At 42.8% G+C, this 24,735-nt stretch overlaps 1 protein-coding gene across 2 annotated transcripts in view; it reads right to left on the bottom strand.

Annotated features, from left to right (window-relative positions):
* Positions 1–24,735, bottom strand: part of NTPCR (nucleoside-triphosphatase, cancer-related) — a 165,054-nt gene that overhangs the window by 50,640 nt on the left and 89,679 nt on the right. For both annotated transcript variants that reach the window (XM_073671451.1, XM_073671452.1), the window contains one exon: positions 12,795–12,894. In XM_073671451.1, the coding sequence (XP_073527552.1) occupies positions 12,795–12,894 (100 nt within the window). The remainder of the gene's footprint in view (positions 1–12,794; positions 12,895–24,735) is intronic.

Here is a 24,735-nt window from a genome sequence, read left to right as displayed (position 1 = left end):
TGCCAAAATGAGGTACTTGAAACAGTCTCTTTCTGAGGTCAAAGATTGAACGAATTGTTTCATGAGACCCAGTTTCATGTGCAGAGATGGGAATATAATGTTCTGTCAAAAAGTGGCTAATGCATAATGTTTGGATAACCAGGTTGGACGTCAGATCTTTGAGGCCAATTCCTCTCTACCCTATTCTTCTCACGAGCACTGCTGTCCCACATGCACATAAAAGAAGGATATTTTGTTTATAAGAGTGGCTGACCAAGAAGGAAGCATAGCATTTTAAGGTCAACACAAATGATCCAATTGTGTTTGTGATATTGCAACTCAATGACTCTCTTTATGTCTCTGTATTCTTCAAAGAGAAACTTAATAGCCAATTGGTACTGCACCAAATAAATTGCCATTCCATTCCTGTAGAATATAAGCCAGCAAGGGCAGAGTCCTCTTCCCTCTGTACCAGTCTATCATTGTTAGTTTGTTTACTGTAAGTGATATCTGTATATGGTATGTATCCCCTTCTTATGTACAGCACCATGGAATCAATGGCACTATATAAATAAATAATAAAACATAATAATAATTGTGGAGGAGGACACACGTTAAGCTCCGCTCTGCAATGGGGTCGGCCGTCAGAGTGGTGACTCAACCTGCGCCGGTGCCGCACCCGTGACTGAAACCGTAACGCTGCGGGGAGAATAAAGTTAATTTTCTCCCCACAACATTCAGCTAAGTGCAGGCATCGGGCAGATTAATAACTATTAAACTGCATATTTACCCCATATCTGCAGGTTAATAGCATTTTTCTGGTGACAGGTTCCCTTCAAAGCTGAAAGAGATTAACAGAAGGAGCTGAACAGAAGAGTGCCGGACAAATACCACAACGTTTTTAGTAAGAAAATTCTTTTGGATGAGGCCTTCTCCAAAAGTAGTAACCCTCAACGTCCAACCCTCTTTAACGGGATTCTTCATTGTGACCTTCGCCATGGTATACACCTGCAGAAGGTACTAGGAAGCCTTCAAGCAGCAGGACCGGATTAATAATAATTTTTATTTTTATAGCGCCAACATATTCCGCAGCACTTTACAAATTTTAGGGGGGACTTATACAAACAATACAGAATAAACATATCTCATATCGAAAGGAGTGAGGGCCCTGCTCGCAAGCTTACAGTCTATGAGGAAATGGGGGAGACACAAAAGGTAGAATGTACATATATTGTATAATGCAGCCCTGATATACTATATAGGATAAATAATACATGGACTGGTCGCCTGCCAGTATGTGTGCAGTCCTGACCGAGGCTATTATGTGCATGGTTGGTATGAACCTGAAATTGAAAAAGATTTTAATATGGGGGAAAACTGGGACGGACAGATAATGTGTGGAGGCGATACGCCAGTCTAAAGAAATGGGTTTTTAGGGTCCGCTTGAAACTGTGGGTATTGGGAATTAATCGAACTGTCCTGGGTAGTGCATTCCAAATAATTGGCGCAGCACGAGAGAAATCTTGGAGACGGGAGTGGGAAGTTCGGATTATGGAGGATTTAAGTTTTAAGTCACTGGCAGAACGGAGGGCACGTGTAGGGTGGTAGACTGAGACAAGGGAGGAGATGTAGGGGGGTACTGAAGCATAGAGCGCTTTGTGGGCAAGCGTGATAAGTTTAAATTGAACTCTATATTGGATGGGTAACCAATGCAATGACTGGCATAGGGAAGAGGCATCGGTGTAGCGGTTGGCGAGGAATATGATCCTCGTTGCTGCGTTAAGGACAGATTGGAGAGGGGAGAGTTTAGTAAGAGGGAGCCCAATAAGTAGAGAGTTGCAGTAGTCCAGACGAGAATGAATAAGAGCGACAGTAAGAGTTTTTGCCGAGTCAAAGGTGAGAAAAGTCCTGATTCTTGAGATGTTTTTGAGGTGTAGATGACATGAACGAGCGAGTGATTTGATGTGAGGAGTGAAGGAAAGATCTGAGTCAAAAATTACCCCAAGACAGCGAGCTTGTTGCTGAGGAGTAATGGTTGAGCCACAAAAGGAAATGGCAATATCGGGCACAGGTAGGTTAGTGGAGGGAGGAAATACGAGTAGTTCAGTTTTTGACAGATTCAGTTTTAGACAGAGGGAGGACATAATGTTAGACACAGCAGAAAGACAATCACTGGCCTTTTGTAGTAATGCAGGGGTGATGTCTGGAGAAGAGGTGTATAATTGGGTGTCATCAGCATAGAGATGGTACTGAAAACCGAATCTGCTGATTTTTTGTCCAATGGGAGCAGTGTATAAGGAGAAAAGAAGGGGGCCTAGGACTGATCCTTGAAGAACCCCGACAGTAAGGGGAAGGAGAGAGGAGGAGAAGCTGGCGAAAGACACCGAGAAGGAGCAGTCAGAGAGGTAGGAGGAGAACCAGGAGAGAACAGTGTCCTTGAGGCCAATACAGCGGAGCATAGTGAGGAGGAGCTGATGATCCACAGTGTCAAATGCTGCGGAGAGATCCAGGAGAATCAGCAGGGAATAGTGACCATTAGATTTAGCTGTTAGTAGATCATTAGAGACTTTAGTGAGGGCAGTTTCTTTAGAATGTAAAGAGCGGAAACCAGATTGTAAAGGGTCAAGAAGAGAGTTGTCTGAGAGATAGCGGATTAGACGGGAATGGACCAGGCGTTCCAAGAGTTTAGAGATAAAGGGAAGATTGGAAACAGGTCTGTAGTTAGCCGTGCAGTTCTGGTCAAGGGATGTTTTTTTAAGTAATGGATGTATGCTGGCGTGTTTAAAAGAAGAGGGAAAGATACCAGATGAGAGGGAGAGGTTGAAAATTTTAGTTAGGTGAGTGGTGACAGCTGGAGCAAGGGACTGAAGGAGATGTGAGGGAATAGGGTCACTGGTGCAGGTGGTAGGGCGAGAAGATACAAGGAGTCTGATCACTTCATCTTCCGTGACTGGTTCGAAATCAGAAAGTGAGCAAGATACAATGTGGCGGGGGAGAGCATGCAAAACGTTTGGGGATTGGGAGAAAATTTCCTGTCGGATATGGTCAATTTTTTCTTTGAAATAATTGGCCAGATCGTCTGCGCTGAGGTCGGTGATCAGGGCCTGTGCTGTTTGATTGAGGAGAGAATGAAACGTGTCAAAGAGTAGTTTAGTATTATTGGAAAGTGAGATTATGAGGTTGTTAAAGTAGGTTTGTTTGGAGAGGTGAAGTGCAGAGTTATATGTTTTCAGCATCTATCTATATAATTGTTTTATCCCGTCTGTCTGTCCTTGAAATCCCGGGTCACTGATTGGTCCGGCCGCAGCCAATCAGCGACGCGGCATTTCAGGAAAACATGGCGGCCATTAGCGGCTCATGTGTGGCACGGAGGTCAGCGGCGATGCAGCCGGGAGATGCAACCGGCTGCTCGCAGCATAAGTCCTCCGACCGCAGGCGCCGCTGACCTACATGCGGCTATCGTCGGAAGATCAGCGGCTACGGCCGCTTATCTCCCGAGGACAAGTGTGACGCCCCTCCCCTCCTTTCCCCTCCTCTCCCCTCCCCTCTCCTCCCGTCCCTCCCCCCACTCGATCAGGACCCCGGCACCCGGCGTCATACTTACCCCTCCCCATGCCTGCGCAGCAGCTCCTGTGTCTTCCGCTGCAACTCTGTGACGTCTCAGGTCAGAGGGCGCGGTGACATCTTTACACCGCTCTCTCTCCTGACCGGTCACAGCACACAGCGTGAAGATGCCGGCTACGCTGGAGTCCAGAGAAGCAGTGAGGTGAGTATTGGATTTTTTTTTTTTTTGTATGGGGCCATAGGGGACCTGCATGGGGCACTATGGGGGGATGGGACATCCTGCATGGGGTATTATATAGGGGGGATGTGACAGCCTGCATGGGGCATTATATGGGTGGAGAGGTGACATCCTGCATGGGCCATTATATGGGGGGAGAGGTGACATCCTACATGGGGCATTATATGGGGGAGAGGTGACATCCTGCATGGGGTATTATATAGGGGGGAATGTGACATCCTGCATGGGGCACTATAGTGGGATGTGACTTCCTGCATGGGGCATTATATAGGGGGGATGTGACATCCTGCATGGGGTATTATATACGGGGGATGTGACATCCTGCATGGGGTATTATATGCATGGGTTATTATATACGGGGGATGTGACATCCTGCATGGGGTATTATATACGGGGGATGTGACTTCCTGCATGGGGTATTATAAAGGAGGGTCGGGAGACATATGCTAGAATACCCGATGCGTTAGAATCGGGCCACCATCTAGTAAATTTATAATGGAGGAAATCTTTGGGCAGATTAGATTTTCTCCACAGCCTTTCAGCGCACCTGGAACACCGCTGGAGAAGAGGTGTTTGAGGCGTGTGCCAGGGTTGTCGCCGTCTATGCCGAACTGTTCTTTGTGTAGGAGGTGCGGCTTCATCCAGGGCGCATAGCATTATTTCGTTATAATGCTTCAATGCAGAGTCGGGACATGAGAGGGAGGAGATTGGGGCCAATGATGATAGCAACTTTAACCTTTAGCTTGTTTTATAGATAGCTGTTCCATTCAACGGGACGAGAGGAGGATCACAGTAGTCATAAGAAATCCGCACTCCTCGGGCAAGGACATAGCCACATTTTTGAGGCAGTTCAGCACTTTTGTGAGGGAGCAATTCCATGTAATGAACAGTTACGAACTTCTGCATGGGCAAGTCGTCGATGACATTAGGCTGCACAGGGAACTGACTTCTGAAGACAGACTACAGCACCTACCCCTGAAATTCTCTTTGGGTAACTGTCACACACGGTGTGGGAAAGACTAAGTGCAACACAAAGGGAAGAGGGGGAGGTAGTCCAAACACTAGGGAAAGGGGGAGTGGAGACCCCTAGGCAGATCTAATGTCACCCTACCTTTCCTACCGTCTCTATATAGGCTCCACACCTATCGCTGAACAGGAAACCTAAGCCCTGTATATCGCTTGAGCTAGGCCCTAAATAGGGAGGGGGAGGGGCCTGATCCAGAGCGACTGTCGGCTACACCTGACACACCAGTGACAGTAGCCCCCTTCTACAAGTGGCCTCCGGACGCTCAGGACCATGTTTCTCAGTATAAGAGGTGTGGAATGAACAAACCGGCCTGGGGGCATTCACCTCTGATGCTGAAACCCACATCCTTTCCTCTGGACCATAACTCTTCCAGTGCACCAACTATTGTAGTGAATGACGTGGGAAACGAGAATCTACAATCCCCGAAATCTGAAACTCCAAATTACCATCAACCAGGAATGGGGGCGGCGGTAAGGGTGAGTATTCAAGAGGTTCCACATATTTCTTGAGCAGAGACCTGTGAAAGACATTATGGATCTGAAGGGCCTGAAGTAGCTCAAGACAAAACGCTGCTGGGTTAATGACGGCAGTTATTTTATAGGGACCAATAAACCTAGGTCCCAGCTTTCAAGAAGGAACCTTCAACTTGATATCATATATAATGAGGAAACAGAGTTTTAATGGTTAAAAGATACATACTTTATTTTATTACAGATATAAAAATACAATTGGACAGAAAATAGTAAGAAAAATGACAGCAAAAACAGGTGTGCGGCAGCTCAACCCACCAGCCCACAAGGGGTACCTGGTAGCAAATTCATATAAAGAATAGCGTACCATATTAGTTTAAAGTGCAGCACAGGTAGGACAAGACCAGTCACTTATAATAATAAGGTGCCTATATTAAACCTATCAGTAACATCCATGCTCAGTTTCCTATATAGCTAGGCAAATGATCACAAAGACTGTCTTATCAAAGGATCAGTATCAAAAAGGAATAGTCGGCACTCCGTATAGCTAGAGTGGTGCACGTGGAAAACAATGTCTGTAGGAAATTGAAAAAAGCCTTGGACAGGCTGAAACGTCTTGTGTGAGTTGTGGAATAAATCAACTGATTATCAACACGTGAGTGCCGGGTTTTTCTTTTCCTACTGTCTTATCAAAGGGACTGTGGGCAGGCACGCAGCACACCAGAGGTGGTGGATTAACCCCGACGCGCGTTTCGCAGCATCCGTGGCCGCTCAAATTCAAAATTTGAATTTTTATGCCCTTAAATCAGAGAGATATATCTCACAAAATAGTTAATAAATAACATTTCCCACATGTCTACTTTACATCAGCACAATTTTGGAACCAATTTTTTTTTTAATTTTATTAGGGAGCTATAAGGGTTAAAAGTTGACCAGGGATTTCTCATTTTTCCAACAAAATTTACAAAACCGGTTTTTTAGGGACCACATCACATTTGAAGTGACTTTCAGGGGCCTTTATGACAGAAAATACCCAAAAGTGACACCATTCTAAAAACTGCACCCTTCAAGGTGCTCAAAACCACATTCAAGAAGTTTATTAACCCTTCAGGTGCTTCACAGGAATTTTTGGAATGTGGAAGAAAAAAATGAACATTTAACTTTTTTCACAAAAATGTTATTTTAGACCCCAATTTTTTTATTTTTGTAGGGGTAAGAGGAAAACGTGGACCCCAAAATTTGTTGTGCAATTTCCCTTGAGCACGCAGATACCCTATACATGGGGAAAAAACACTGTTTGGGCGCACGGCAGGGCTCAGAAGGGAAGGAGTGCCATTTGATTTTTAAATGTAAAATTTGCTTGAATAATTAGCGGACACCATGTTGCGTTTGGAGAGCCCCTGATGTGCCTAAACAGTGGAAACCCCCCACAAGTGACACCAATTTGGAAACTAGACCCCTCAGGAAACTTATCTAGATGTGTGGTGAGCACCTTGAACCCCCAGGTGCTTCACAGAAGTTTATAACATGGAGCCATGAAAATAAAATTTTCATATTTTTCCCACAAAAATGTTTTTCAGCCCCCAGTTTTGCATTTTCATAAGGGTGACAGGAGAAATTGCAACATGCAACTTGCTGTGCAATCTCTCCTGAGTAAGCCGATACCCCATATGTGGGGGAAAACCACTGCTTGGGCGCACGGCAGGGTTCAGAAGGGAAGGAGCACTGTGTGACTTTTTGAATAGAAAATTGGCTGGAATCAAGAGCGGACGCCATGTCGCATTTCGGCAACCCCTGATGTGCCTAAATAGTGGAAACTCCCCACAATTGACTCCATTTTGGAAACTAGACCCCTCAAGGATTTTATCAAAGGGTATAGTGTACATTTTGAACCCAGAGGTACAACAGAATTTGATAACATTAGGTCATCATATTGAATAAATTGTCATTAGTCTTGAGTGCAAGTGCTCGCTACTTGAGTTTGCATCGGGTACTCGGGTGTGCACCATGTATCACAGGTGCTCGAGTGACATGTTCGAGCCCCCGCCCCAATGTTTCACGATTGTTAGACACCCCAAAAAAATGCAGGGATCGCTCGTGCATGGTAGGCGATCCCAGCAATGTTTTTTTTGGCAGCGAAGCATATGGGGCAGAGACTTGAGCATGTCACTCGAACACCCATGATACTCCGTGCATACTGGAGCACCCCATGCAAACTCAAGTAGCAAGCACTACGATGGAGCTGTATGGCGGCTTGTTTTTTGCGGGACAAGATGACATTTTCAGCGGTACCATTTTTATTTACATTCGTCTTTTTGATTTCGTGTTATTCCATTTTTTGTTTCGCGGTATGATGATAAAGCATTGTTTTTTGCTTTGTTTTTTATTTATTTTTTTACCGTGTTCACTAAAGGGGTTATCTAGTGGGACTGTTTTATAGGTCAGGTCGTTCCGGACACGGCAATACCAAATATGTGTACTTTCATTGGTTTATTTTATTTTTTTCATAATAAATAACAATTATGGGTACAATATATTTTTGGGGATTATTTTTTTTAAATATTTCTACAATTTTTTTTTTTTTTCCATTTTCCTACCCTTTTTTTTACTTTTACACTATGTCCCACTATGGGATTTTCACTTTTTGCAGCCTGATCGGCTGCATAGCATAGAGAGCAGCAGCTGCCTATGCCATGAAGCCTGTCAGCGCTGCACACAGGGGAGACATTACTTTGGTCATGCACTGCGCATGACCAAAGTAATTTCCTGCCTCCTAGTGACCCTGATGTCATGACAACATCGGGTCATCATGACAACACCCGGAAGCCACCGCAGACATCTCTGGAGGCTGGGAGAGGAGGTGAGTATCGCGCTTACCTCTCTCCTTGCCCCCGCAATGCTGCGATCGACTTCGATCGCAGCATTGTGGGGGTTAATGTGCTGGGAGCGGTGCGGGACCTATGTTCTTCCCCCTTCTGGATTATGGCCCCAACAGTGCTCATTGGGACATTCAGTAGTTGAGAAATTCCTCTGTAACCAATGACATCAGTATGTTTTGCAACAATAATGTTGCGAGGGTCTTGAGAGATCTCACTGGTTTTACCCATCATGAGAATTTCTTGTGTGGCACCTTGGTAATGAGACACCTTTTTGTAGGCCTTCAGTTGAACCAGCTAATATTTTTTTCACTAAGTGGCAGGATTGCTTTTTAATTACTGACATATTTCAGATGGTGTTATGACTTTCAACGGCTTTTTGCACCTCTTTCTTCACGTGTTCAATACTTTCTCCTTGTGTCATTTCTCATCATTACACATAACTTAATTTATGGACATTATGCTTTGATTTCTTTACCTGCGTGAATTCGATGGGTTGTTACTGACATCTGGTGAGAATTTCATGCCAATAGCACCTTTAGAAATATATTTACTTAGAAGATTGCTGACGTATTCAATACGGATTTCACCCGCTGAATGTGGCTTTGTGGTTCACGTCCTGCATAGTATAGTTCTATAACTTCACCCTGAGTTTCTCATCTACAGTATGAGCTTAAAGAGATTGTCCACTACTTTTTCATTCATGACCTATCCTTGTCTAATCAGCCGGGGTCCGATACCTCTTGCCGATCAGCTATTATCAATGTCGGCGGCTGCCAGCCGGAAGTACTCACTTGAAGAGCTGGCTGTCTTCTGATAGTGGCCGCTGCAGGGTACTGCACATCAGCCTCCTATTGATTTGAATAGGAGGCAGATGTGCAGTACAAAGCCTTGGTCATTGCCAGAATACGGCCAGTTCCGCAAGTGAGTACTTCCAGTCGGCGGCTACCGCCACTGATAACAGCTGATTGGCGGGAGTGCTTGGTGTTGGACCCCAGCCGATCAGTCATTGATGACCTATCCTAAGGATAGGTCATCAATGAAAAACTAGTGGACAACTTCTTTAAGGACAATTTATTTCAGCATTTCCTAAAAACAGTGGATTTTTTCAGTAGGTTAATGCTCATTTCTACACTGCAAAATTAGCTTAGAAAAAATATTAGGAAGGAGATTAAACTGGGAAAACAGCAGTTATTGGATTTTTCTTTTACTTATACATTTTAAAACCATATTTAAGTTTACTTTTTAGTTTTCTTAGGGGAGTTGAACCTATAATCATTTGATTATATATTGTAATATTGCAGTATATAGAAAAAAAAACAAATAAAATTACATTCTCTGGGCTTCCCAGGAGGACTAACTGCAGTTTTAGGGGTCTTCAGTAAGCTGCCAGCTGCAATGATAACCCATAAAGCACCACACAATGGCGTTGTGGCCGGAGACAAGGGTGTCGTGATGGAAGCTAGTGTGCAAATATACAATTGTGTTAATTAAATGCTGCTATCTGTGATTGATAGCGGCATTTAAATGGATAACTAGCAACAACTGGAGCTTTCTCCGATCACTGCTGTTTACGAGTAGATGCCGACCGTGTAGCAGTCGGCATCTACTGGCTATGGTGTGGGTGTGTCGAGAAGGGGTTATATATGCAGCTAAGTGTTGTAGCTGGCTGAAGCCTTGGGAGGCAGTTTCTGCCATTTTAAAAATAATTAAACAAAATAACTTCCAATGAATCGTTACATCAGTTCATACTTCAAATGTGCTAAAACCAAGTTCATGAAAACCTTTTTGTTTTGCTTTTTTAACAAATCTTGCTCACACTGTAAATGCTATAAAGAAGGAGGAGCACACAGAGCTCTTAACCCTCCATCCCCCATCTCCCTACATGCTCCTGTCTCCGAGGACACCAGATATGGTGTACAGATTTGGAAGTTGATACAGCACAATTCATCATCTCTTTTATTTATTTATTTTTTTTGGCAAGACGGCTGTAAAATATTGTAATTAACCCAAATACAATATCTTTAAAAAAAATGATGGACATGTACCGTATTTTTCGGACTATAAGACGCACCGGACCATAAGATGCACTTAGGTTTTAGAGGAGGAAAATAGAAAAAAAATATAAGCAAAAAATGTGGTCATAATGCACTGTTAAGGGGGAGAGGGTCTGCTGCTGACACTGGTATAGGGGTAATGTCCCCCAATTCTGATAATATCCCCCATCCTGGTATATATGCCCCCCCCCTTCCTATTATACGTGGCCCCCATCCCAATCTTGGTATGCATGGCACTCCTCCATCCTGATATGCATGACACCCCTCATCCCTATCCTGGTATGCATGGCACCCCTCATCCCTAACCAGGTATGCATGGCACCCCTCATCCCTATCCAGGTATGCATGGCACCCCTCATCCCTATCCAGGTATGCATGGCACCCCTCATCCCTATCCAGGTATGCATGGCACCCTTCATCCCTATCCTGGTATGCATGGCACCCCTCATCCCTATGCTGGTATGCATGGCACCCCTCATCCTTATCCTGGTATGCATGGCACCCCTCATCCTTATCCTGGTATGCATGATCCCCCTCATCCTTATACTGGTATGCATAATCCCCCCTCATCCTTATCCTGGTATGTATGGCCCCCTCATCCTTACCCTGGTATGTATGATCCCCCTCATCCTTATCCTGGTATGCATGGCCCCCTCATCCTTATCCTAGTATTCATGGTCCCCCTAATTCCCATCACGCTGCACATAAAAAAATAAACAGTCCTACTCGCCTCTCTTCTCTCTCATCCAGTGCTGCAACCTGTCTGCTCGCACTGATCTCTCCATGTGAGCCGCGCATGGCAGTGACGCCATGCGCGGCTCACATGGAGAGATCAGTGGCCGGAAGTCACTGCTCCTCACGCTGGAACAGTGTGCGCAGGGAGCAGTGACTTCATGCTCCTTAATAGCCGGCACACAGCGTAGCCGCAGCGCGACTCCAACTGCTGCCGGGCGATCGCGTGTGCCCGTATTAAAAAGCATGAATATTCACCCCCTCCCCATGCTCATGGGTGTGGAGAGGGGGTGAATATACATGCCTTTTAATAGCGGGCACACGCGATCGCCTGGCAGCACCAGGAGCCGCGCTGCTGATACACTGTGTGACGCTATTAAGGAGCATGAATATTCAGTGCTCCCCACGCCTATGGGAGTGGGGAGCAGTGAATACTCATTTTCTTTAACAGCGGGGACAGTGTAGGCTGCAGCAGGCGGCTGCTGCCTCCTGTGCCCCGCTCCCCCCACACAGTGTGTGTGTGTGTATATGTATGTGTGACACCCCAGGGGTCTGGTTGCCACAGTAACGTAATGTTATGTCTGAGAGCAGGTGGGAGGTCCTTTAGTCAGGGATCCTGTGCATGCCACACCTCCTGCCCAGTCTTGGGAGGGGAAGAACTTCCCCTATATAAACCTGGGGCTGAGGCAGGGTGAGTGAGTAGAAGAAGAGAAGAAGTAGAGACAGCATAGGAAGAAACAGCAGTTACAAGGAGTCAGGGGCTGGCAGCTGCAGAGTTCGCCCTGACTAAGAAGACTTTTTACCGGACCCGGAGTCCGAGGCTGTGGGGACTAATTCCTGCCCAGCAGCAGAATCCGTCAGGCAGGGGATTTCAGGTCCTCTGGCCCAGAAGCCCGAAGGCACGGTCACACGCGTGGGACCAGCACCGCCATCGTGGAGCGGAAGCCATTAGAAGGCCCCGAGTCACCGGCCATACGGGTGAGCACCACACGGTACACTCAGGGACGTGGGCTACTTACATCAGCTCCTAGCAAGGTAGCCAGAAGAGTACAGTCAGTTTGGGAGGCCTACAACTACGCCTGGCCAGGGGAGATCCCATCTGCTCAAGGACTGACCAGGCCCCATCCGCTAGCAAGTACTCCGGGAGGGTCTTTTGTTGTTACCAGTAAAGACCCTGAACTACACCGTACCGTCTCTGAGTGGTTCCTGCTACCCTCATCATCCACGTCGGCTGCCCTGAGGCCATACCCCTCCCGTTGGGGGTTATACTATCCCGCTGCACAATCCCACCATCGGCCTCAGCGGTCTGCCCTGCAGCAGCAGCCCCCTGGCTGCACTCAACGGGTGGCGTAGTCATCAACCATTTACTACTAATGGACTGCCGTCTAGTTTGACTCCCTGGGCACGGACCGGGTCACCGCCACGAGACTACAACCCTCCACAGATCCGGCTCCGGGTAAGCTCCCGCATGCGCAGCGCAGCGCGACACAGGCCCAGGGGCGCGTCATATGTATGTATGTATATATACACACCACCCAGCAACATTCGGACTATAAGACGCACGCCCCATTTTCCTCCAAAATTTTGGAGGAAAAAAAGTGCGTCTTATAGTCCGAAAAATATGGTGACTTGTAAAGTTTTGTTATTCTTTAACTTATATATTATCTTAGGAGAGAATACCCTAGGATGGTTTATTGGTTAATTATTACCCACCAGGAAGCAACATGTTGAATGCAAATCAATATGAACAATCAAGACCACCAGAGATATATTTAAATTTGACTGTTCTTCGCTTAAAAAATAACATTATACAAATCGCAATAAAATTCAAGATACTTAAAAATAACTTACAAAACGGTCCATTAGAGGAAGTACCAAATGTTCAAAGGAACTGATGTCCACGACATACTGCCCAACTCTGTGTATACACCTCGCATTATTTAATTCAACGCTGAAAGAATAAAATAAATAAGGTAAATCATATGTAAATATAATTTAATAAAAAATGCCTTTAAAAGAGGACCTGTCACCAAGTCTAAAGTTTAAAGATTTAAAATCTTTAGCAGATCTCTTAAATAACACTAACTTCAAGAGGGGCTCTGACAATTTATGACCAAAGTGACAACTGGAGAGTTCCTAAGGAGGCCTCTGACTAGTTTTTAAACCCTGTGCATTCAGAGCGCTTCCCCAACTTATACGGATTGCCTCAGCGACCTATGGACTACTCCTGGGGAGGAGGTCAGATCCTTTGCAGTCTTTTTTGCCATGTGAAGAAGGGATTTGGGGAAACATTTTCACCCGAGGAATAGAAAAAGTTGTTTATTTTATCACATAAGTTGTCTATGTCTTATAAAACACAGTAGAATATTTACAAGATTTTAAAATTATGGTATAAAACTCCCTCCTGGTTACATTCTGCCTTTCCTCCCAAATCTGATCTTTGTTGCAGAAGTGGCATATATAGAAGCGCTATGGGACACATTTGGTGAAGCTGTACGAAAATACGCACATTATAGGCCAACATTGCTTTTTTCCTCATATTTACGAGTCTGATTTGCTTTGGACTCCAGAAATAGATATTGTTTCTATGTTGCTGGGTCCAATTAACAAGGATAGTCATTGTATTCTCTGTCACTTTATTACTGCTGCTAAACTGATTATTTTCCCGGGTATAGAAGTCTGATATTGCCCCCACTAAGTTAGTTTGGGGGGGATAAATCGGATTTATACAATAGAAGACATGATTGCACAGTGTGTTTGACGTCACTAAGAGAAACAGACATGTGATGAGGTCATCTGTCCAACTGAAATCACATGGTATCACAAGCTACATAATCGCCATGGAAACGGACATAGACAAAAGCTCGTTCTACATAAATCTCATAGCGGAAGCGCTTAATCCAGGAGCCACATGCAGATAGTTAGCAAATTAAGAAAAAGTATCAGGTTAGCTATAAAAGTATAAAAATCATATATGTATGCCATCAATATTGGAGGAGATTTTAACTATGGTGCCCTATTAAATAAGACAACCACTCACATAGGAAAAAAACTACATAAAAGAATAATAAAAAGTAAATAGAAAGGGGTTCTGGAAAGAAAAGGGGAAGAAATAAGAGAGAGACAAGGTGTGAAACACAAATTGTAATGACTATGTCGGGTATCCCGGGACCAGGGGCTACTTCCCTGTCCTGAATGCTAGGGGCGCCCTAGCTATCCCTGTTCCCTGGATTACTTCTGAAGGTGAAGACACCGGGGTCACGTACCTTGTCTGAGCTCCTCAAATCGGTCCTCTGTCTGTTCCCTTCCCCCACCCAGGGAAGAGAGGAGTGGTAGAATTGTATGGCATTACATTAACCAGACTAACAAAGTACTACAAACAGGGATAAAGGAAAATACCAATCATACAAATATAAGCACAGAAACAACAGAGGATAACACCGGGAAGTGGAGGATGAGGAAAAACCAAAGTAGGAGGAGGAGAAGATTAACCCACAACCAAAACCACACAACAGTCTTACCTAAATCCACCAAACACCTTCTCAAACAACAACAAGCCACTGAATTCCTAACCATGCAGCATGAAGATAGCTCTGGCAATGACTGCTAGCCAGAGCCCAGTATATATAGGAGAGGGGAGAGTGGCTAACAGTGAACAGCTGCAAGCATTATGGCAGGTAAGCTTCCAGGAGCTCACATCTAAATAGATTAACCCCTGCACTGCTAAAAGAAACCTGCACCATTTAATATGAAGGTGAAAGGCTTCTAATGAGTGCAGAAATAGGAGGAATCAGACGCTGCGGTCTTCTGGCTCATTTGTGTTGCGGTAAACTTGTGACACATCATATATAGTGCTAAGATTATAGAATAAATACATATGTGGGTCAATAAATCCCCTAATAATAATGACTTTTTTTTAATCAGGTTCATTTTTATTAAAACAAGTTTTTTATCATATACAACAATACAACGATTACAAGTGACTCACCCCCTGGGCCAGTGCTGTAGTGCGGCGCGCGGGGAATACCCGGAGCCGGATCCGATGGGGGTAGTAGTCCTCGTGTGGCGGTGACCTGGTCCGCGCCCAGGGTGGTCAAACTAAGTGGCAGTTATTGGTATGATGGTATTAGTGTCCGACTACGCCACCCGTTGAATGCGGTTATGAAACCGCCGCTGCAGGGCAGACCGCTGAGGCCGGTGGTATAGGAGTGCAGCAATGTTGATATAACCCCCAACGGGAGAGGTATGGCCTCAGGGCAGCGGATGTGGATGATGTTGGGAGTGATGGTGTGGATGTCCCAGCACTAACGGTGCGACAAGGAAGCACGGAAACGCGAGGGTACAGTTCAGGGCCTTTACTGATGGTACAAGGCAAATTCCCCCGGGAGTACTGGCTAGTAGTTGGGGCCTGGTTAGTCTGCGAGTAAGCCGGAGTTCCCCTGACCAGGTGGAGTTGTAGGCCTTCCCGTTAGTCTGTACCCTTCCTGGCTACCCTGCTTTCAGCGGTTACAAGTAGCCCACGTCCCTGGGTATACCGTGTGGTGCTCACCCGTATGGCTGGTGACCTGGGGCCTCCTGTTAGCCTCCGCTCCGGGATGGCGGTGCTGGTCCCTTCGTTGTGACTGAGCCTCCGGGCTTTTATGGCCAGAGGACCTGGAATCCCCTGCCGGATGGATTCTGCTGCTGGGAATACTTAGTCCCCACAGCCTCGGACTTCTGTGTCCGGTTTTAGTACCTTCTCCCAGGGCGAGCTCTGCACGGCTCCAGCCCCTGGCGCTTCTCCTTGGCTCCTACAGAGCTCCTGATGTCTATCTGTCCCTGTTTCTGCGTGTCCAGACCAGACTCCGTCTCTGTCTGGAACTCCTCTGTCTAACCCTGCCTCAGCCCCAGTTTATGTAGGGGAAGTTCTTCCCCTCCCAGGACTAGGCAGGAGGTGTGGCATGCTTAGGATTCCTGCCCAGGAGACCTCCCACCTGCTCACAGACGTAATACTGCTATTACTGTGGAAACCAGACCCCTGGGGTGCCACACAAGTATATCAAAAAAGGTGAAAAAAACAAAATAAAAAAATACAGTTTACATATCTGCCTTTTACCCGTCATCATATCCTGACAAGGAATTACAGCATCATAACAATACAACTATTTATCAGTGCACTTTATACCCTAACTTAGCACCATCAACTATCAATCTGTAACCCAAAAATCTGAATGAGGGAGTCCAAGGGACAAGGACAGAAGAATTCTCCCAGCTATCTAAAAGATAAATCAAATCTATAATATAATCAGGGATGTGTCCGTCTGTCCGAAGCCTCTATAGACTGAGCATGCCAGGAATGGCGCCATGACTACAATATGTCCAGGACGAGAGAGAGAGAAAGAGACAAATTTGTGGATACACCCCCATATTATTAGTACGTTATATATACAGCGCTCAGCGTAAGTGAGTACACCCCTGTATTATCAGTACATTATATATACAGTGCTCAGTATAAGTGAGTACACCCCCATATTATTAGTACGTTATATATACAGCGCTCAGTATAAGTGAGTACACCCCTGTATTATCAGTATACTATATATACAGCGCTCAGTATAAGTGAGTACACCCCTGTATTATCAGTACATTATACATACAGTGCTCAGTATAAGTGAGTACACCCCTGTATTATCAGTACATTATATATACAGGGCTCAGTATAAGTGAGTACACCCCTGTATTATCAGTACATTATACATACAGTGCTCAGTATAAGTGAGTACACCCCTGTATTATCAGTACATTATATATACAGGGCTCAGCATAAGTGAGTACACCCCCGTATTATCAGTACATTATATATACAGAGCTCCGTATAAGTGAGTACACCCCCGTATTATCAGTACATTATATATACAGAGCTCAGTATAAGTGAGTACACCCCTGTATTATCAGTACATTATATATACAGCGCTCAGTATAAGTGAGTACACCCCTGTATCATCAGTACATTATATATACAGGGCTCCGTATAAGTGAGTACACCCCCTGTATTATCAGTACATTATATATACAGGGCTCAGTATAAGTGAGCACACCCCTGTATTATCAGTACATTATATATACAGAGCTCAGTATAAGTGAGTACACCCCCTGTATTATCAGTACATTATATATATACAGCGCTCAGCATAAGTGAGTACCCCCCTGTATTATCAGTACATTATATATACAGAGCTCAGCATAAGTGAGTACACCCCTGTATTATCAGTACATTATATATATACAGAGCTCAGCGTAAGTGAGTACACCCCTGTATTATCAGTACATTATATATACAGAGCTCAGTATAAGTGAGTACACCCCCTGTATTATCAGTACATTATATATACAGAGCTCAGTATAAGTGAGTACACCCCTGTATTATCAGTACATTATATATACAGAGCTCAGTATAAGTGAGTACACCACTGTATTATCAGTACATTATATATACAGCGCTCAGTATAAGTGAGTACACCCCTGTATTATCAGTACACTATATATACAGTGCTCAGCATAAGTGAGTACACTCCCTGTATTATCAGTACATTATATATACAGGGCTCAGCGTAAGTGAGTACACCCCTGTATTATCAGTACATTATATATACAGAGCTCAGTATAAGTGAGTACACCCCCTGTATTATCAGTACATTATATATACAGAGCTCAGTATAAGTGAGTACACCCCTGTATTATCAGTACATTATATATACAGAGCTCAGCATAAGTGAGTACACCCCTGTATTATCAGTACATTATATATACAGCGCTCAGCGTAAGTGAGTACACCCCCCTGTATTATCAGTACATTATATATACAGAGCTCAGTATAAGTGAGTACACCCCTGTATTATCAGTACATTATATATACAGCGCTCAGTATAAGTGAGTACACCCCTGTATTATCAGTACATTATATATATACAGAGCTCTGTATAAGTAAGTACACCCCCTTTATTATCAGTACATTATATATACAGAGCTCAGCATAAGTGAGTACACCCCTGTATTATCAGTACATTATATATATACAGAGCTCTGTATAAGTGAGTACACCCCCTGTATTATCAGTACATTATATATACAGCGCTCAGCGTAAGTGAGTACACCCCCCTGTATTATCAGAACATTATATATACAATGCTCAGTATAAGCGAGTACACCCCTGTATTATCAGTACATTATATATACAGTGCTCAGTATAAGTGAGTACACCCCTGTATTATCAGTACATTATATATATACAGAGCTCTGTATAAGTGAGTACACTCCCTGTATTATCAGTACATTATATATACAGGGCTCAGCGTAAGTGAGTATACCCCTGTATTATCAGTACATTATATATACAACGCTCAGCATAAGTGAGTACACCCCCATATTATTAGTACGTTATATATACAGCGCTCAGCGTAAGTGAGTACACGCCTGTATTATCAGTACATTATATATACAGCACTCAGTATAAGTGAGTACACCCCCTGTATTACCAGTACATTATATATACAGCGCTCAGTATAAGTGAGTACACCCCTGTATTATCAGTACATTATATATACAGTGCTCAGTATAAGTGAGTACACTCCTGTATTATCAGTACATTATATATACAGCACTCAGTATAAGTGAGTACACCCCTGTATTATCAGCACATTATATATACAGGGCTCAGCATAAGTGAGTACACTCCTGTATTATCAGTACATTATATATACCGTGCTCAGTATAAGTGAGTACACCCCTGTATTATCAGTACATTATACATACAGCGCTCAGTATAAGTGACTACACCCCTGTATTATCAGTACATTATATATACAGCACTCAGTATAAGTGAGTACACCACTGTATTATCAGCACATTATATATACAGCACTCAGTATAAGTGAGTACACCCCCTGTATTCTCAGTACGTTATATATACAGCACTCAGTATAAGTGAGTACACCCCCTGTATTCTCAGTACGTTATATATACAGCACTCAGTATAAGTGACTACACCCCCTGTATTATCAGTACATTATATATACAGCGCTCAGCATAAGTGAGTACACCCCCTGTATTCTCAGTACGTTACATATACAGCGCTCAGCGCGAGTACACCCCTGTATTATCAGTACATTATATATACAGAGCTCAGTATAAGTGAGTACACCCCCTGTATTATCAGTACATTATATATACAGAGCTCAGCATAAGTGAGTACACCTCTGTATTATCAGCACATTATATATACAGCGCTCAGTATAAGTGAGTACACCCCCTGTATTATCAGTACATTATATATACAGCGCTCAGAATAAGTGAGTACACCCCTGTATTATCAGTACATTATATATACAGCACTCAGTATAAGTGAGTACACCCCTGTATTATCAGCACATTATATATACAGCACTCAGTATAAGTGAGTACACCCCTGTATTATCAGTACATTATATATACAGAGCTCAGTATAAGTGAGTACACCCCCTGTATTATCAGTACATTATATATACCGCGCTCAGCATAAGTGAGTACACCTCCATATTATTAGTACGTTATATATACAGCGCTCAGCGCAAGTGAGTACACCCCTGTATTATCAGTACATTATATATACAGAGCTCAGTATAAGTGAGTACACCCCTGTATTATCAGTACATTATATATACCGCGCTCAGTATAAGTGAGTACACCCCCTGTATTATCAGTACATTACATATACAGAGCTCAGTATAAGTGAGTACACCCCTGTATTATCAGTACATTATATATACAGAGCTCAGCATAAGTGAGTACACCCCTGTATTATCAGTACATTATATATACAGCGCTCAGCGTAAGTGAGTACACCCCCCTGTATTATCAGTACATTATATATACAGAGCTCAGTATAAGTGAGTACACCCCTGTATTATCAGTACATTATATATACAGCGCTCAGTATAAGTGAGTACACCCCTGTATTATCAGTACATTATATATATACAGAGCTCTGTATAAGTGAGTACACCCCCTTTATTATCAGTACATTATATATACAGAGCTCAGCATAAGTGAGTACACCCCTGTATTATCAGTACATTATATATATACAGAGCTCTGTATAAGTGAGTACACCCCCTGTATTATCAGTACATTATATATACAGCGCTCAGCGTAAGTGAGTACACCCCCCTGTATTATCAGTACATTATATATACAGAGCTCAGTATAAGTGAGTACACCCCTGTATTATCAGTACATTATATATACCGCGCTCAGTATAAGTGAGTACACCCCCATATTATTAGTACGTTATATATACAGCGCTCAGCGTAAGTGAGTACACCCCTGTATTATCAGCACATTATATATACAACGCTCAGCATAAATGAGTACACCCCCATATTATTAGTACGTTATATATACAGCGCTCAGCGTAAGTGAGTACACCCCTGTATTATCAGTACATTATATATACAGTGCTCAGTATAAGTGAGTACACCCCTGTATTATCAGCACATTATATATACAGGGCTCAGCATAAGTGAGTACACTCCTGTATTATCAGTACATTATACATACAGCGCTCAGTATAAGTGAGTACACCCCTGTATTATCAGCACATTATATATACAGCACTCAGTATAAGGGAGTACACCCCCTGTATTCTCAGTACGTTATATATACAGCACTCAGTATAAGTGAGTACACGCCCTGTATTCTCAGTACGTTATATATACAGCACTCAGTATAAGTGACTACACCCCCTGTATTATCAGTACATTATATATACAGCGCTCAGCATAAGTGAGTACACCCCCTGTATTCTCAGTACGTTACATATACAGCGCTCAGCGTGAGTAAACCCCTGTATTATCAGTACATTATATATACAGAGCTCAGTATAAGTGAGTACACCCCCTGTATTATCAGTACATTATATATACAGAGCTCAGCATAAGTGAGTACACCTCTGTATTATCAGCACATTATATATACAGCGCTCAGTATAAGTGAGTACACCCCCTGTATTATCAGTACATTATATATACAGCGCTCAGAATAAGTGAGTACACCCCTGTATTATCAGTACATTATATATACAGCACTCAGTATAAGTGAGTACACCCCTGTATTATCAGTACATTATATATACAGAGCTCAGTATAAGTGAGTACACCCCCTGTATTATCAGTACATTATATATACAGCGCTCAGAATAAGCGAGTACACCCCTGTATTATCAGCACATTATATATACAGCACTCAGTATAAGTGAGTACACCCCTGTATTATCAGTACATTATATATACAGAGCTCAGTATAAGTGAGTACACCCCCTGTATTATCAGTACATTATATATACCGCGCTCAGCATAAGTGAGTACACCCCCATATTATTAGTACGTTATATATACAGCGCTCAGCGCAAGTGAGTACACCCCTGTATTATCAGTACATTATATATACAGAGCTCAGTATAAGTGAGTACACCCCTGTATTATCAGTACATTATATATACCGCGCTCAGTATAAGTGAGTACACCCCCATATTATTAGTACGTTATATATACAGCGCTCAGCGTAAGTGAGTACACCCCTGTATTATCAGTACATTATATATACAGTGCTCAGTATAAGTGAGTACACCCCTGTATTATCAGTACATTATATATACAGCGCTCAGCGTAAGTGAGTACACCCCCCTGTATTATCAGTACATTATATATACAGAGCTCAGTATAAGTGAGTACACCCCTGTATTATCAGTACATTATATATACAGCGCTCAGTATAAGTGAGTACACCCCTGTATTATCAGTACATTATATATATACAGAGCTCTGTATAAGTGAGTACACCCCCTGTATTATCAGTACATTATATATACAGAGCTCAGCGTAAGTGAGTACACCCCCCTGTATTATCAGAACATTATATATACAGTGCTCAGTATAAGTGAGTACACCCCTGTATTATCAGTACATTATAAATATACAGAGCTCTGTATAAGTGAGTACACTCCCTGTATTATCAGTACATTATATATACAGGGCTCAGCGTAAGTGAGTACACCCCTGTATTATCAGTACATTATATATACAACGCTCAGCATAATTGAGTACACCCCCATATTATTAGTACGTTATATATACAGCGCTCAGCGTAAGTGAGTACACGCCTGTATTATCAGTACATTATATATACAGCACTCAGTATAAGTGAGTACACCCCTGTATTATCAGCACATTATATATACAGGGCTCAGCATAAGTGAGTACACTCCTGTATTATCAGTACATTATACATACAGCGCTCAGTATAAGTGACTACACCCCTGTATTATCAGTACATTATATATACAGCACTCAGTATAAGTGAGTACACCCCTGTATTATCAGCACATTATATATACAGCACTCAGTATAAGTGAGTACACCCCCTGTATTCTCAGTACGTTATATATACAGCACTCAGTATAAGTGACTACACCCCCTGTATTATCAGTACATTATATATACAGCGCTCAGCAAAAGTGAGTACATCCCCTGTATTCTCAGTACGTTACATATACAGCGCTCAGAATAAGTGAGTACACCCCCTGTATTCTCAGTACATTATATATACAGCACTCAGTATAAGTGAGTACACCCCTGTATTATCAGCACATTATATATACCGCGCTCAGTATAAGTGAGTACACCCCCATATTATTAGTACGTTATATATACAGCGCTCAGCGTAAGTGAGTACACCCCTGTATTATCAGCACATTATATATACAACGCTCAGCATAAGTGAGTACACCCTCATATTATTAGTACGTTATATATACAGCGCTCAGCGTAAGTGAGTACACCCCTGTATTATCAGTACATTATATATACAGTGCTCAGTATAAGTGAGTACACCCCCATATTATTAGTACGTTATATATACAGCGCTCAGCGTAAGTGAGTACACCCCTGTATTATCAGTACATTATATATACAGCGCTCAGTATAAGTGAGTACACCCCCATATTATTAGTACGTTATATATACAGCGCTCAGCATAAGTGAGTACACCCCTGTATTATAAGCACATTATATATACAGGGCTCAGTATAAGTGAGTACACCCCTGTATTATCAGTACATTATATATACAGAGCTCAGCATAAGTGAGTACACCCCTGTATTATCAGTATACTATATATACAGCACTCAGCGTAAGTGAGTACACCCCTGTATTATCAGTACAATATACATACAGCGCTCAGCGTAAGTGAGTACACCCCCATATTATTAGTACGTTATATATACAGCGCTCAGCGTAAGTGAGTACACCCCTGTATTATCAGTACATTATATATACAGGGCTCAGCATAAGTGAGTACACCCCTGTATTATCAGTACATTATATATACAGCGCTCAGCATAAGTGAGTACACCACCATATTATTAGTACGTTATATATACAGCGCTCAGCGTAAGTGAGTACACCCCTGTATTATCAGTACATTATATATACAGTGCTCAGTATAAGTGAGTACACCCCCATATTATTAGTACGTTATATATACAGCGCTCAGCATAAGTGAGTACACCCCTGTATTATCAGCACATTATATATACAGGGCTCAGCATAAGTGAGTACACCCCTGTATTATCAGTACATTATATATACAGAGCTCAGCATAAGTGAGTACACCCCTGTATTATCAGTATACTATATATACAGCACTCAGCGTAAGTGAGTACACCCCTGTATTATCAGTACATTATACATACAGCGCTCAGCATAAGTGAGTACACCCCCTGTATTATCAGTACATTATATATACAGCGCTTAGCGTAAGTGAGTACACCCCTGTATTATCAGTACATTATATATACAGCGCTCAGTATAAGCGAGTACACACCCTGTATTATCAGTACATTATATATACAGCACTCAGTATAAGCGAGTACACCCCTGTATTATCAGTATACTATATATACAGTGCTCAGTATAAGTGAGTACACCCCTGTAATATCAGTACATTATATATACAGAGCTCAGCGTGAGTGAGTACACCCCTGTATTATCAGTACATTATATATACAGCGCTCAGTATAAGTGAGTACACCCCCTGTATTATCAGTACATTATATATACAGCGCTCAGTATAAGTGAGTACACCCCTGTATTATCAGTACATTATACATACAGCGCTCAGTATAAGTGAGTACACTCCCTGTATTATCAGTACATTATATATACAGTGCTCAGTATAACTGAGTACACCCCTGTATTATCAGTACATTATATATACAGTGCTCAGTATAAGAGAGTACACTCCCTGTATTATCAGTACATTATATATACAGTGCTCAGTATAAGTGAGTACACCCCTGTATTATCAGTACATTATATATACAGAGCTCAGCATAAGTGAGTACACCCCTGTATTATCAGTACATTATATATACAGAGCTCAGTATAAGTGAGTACACTCCCTGTATTATCAGTACATTATATAAACAGCGCTCAGTATAAGTGAGTACACCCACTGTATTCTCAGTACATTATATATACAGCGCTCAGCGTGAGTACACCCCTGTATTATCAGTACATTATATATACAGAGCTCAGCTTAAGTGAGTACACTCCCTGTATTATCAGTACATTATATAAACAGCGCTCAGTATAAGTGAGTACACCCACTGTATTCTCAGTACATTATTTATACAGCGCTCAGCGTAAGTGAGTACACCCCTGTATTATCAGTACATTATATATACAGAGCTCAGCTTAAGTGAGTACAACCCCTGTATTAT

Source organism: Phyllobates terribilis, unplaced genomic scaffold (genome assembly GCF_046119375.1).
Source record: "Phyllobates terribilis strain yellow unplaced genomic scaffold, ASM4611937v1 Scaffold_3__8_contigs__length_932513732, whole genome shotgun sequence".
Lineage (NCBI taxonomy): Eukaryota > Metazoa > Chordata > Amphibia > Anura > Dendrobatidae > Phyllobates > Phyllobates terribilis.
The sequence above is the reverse complement of the archived record's forward strand: the minus strand, read 5'-3'. Positions and strand labels throughout refer to the sequence as shown.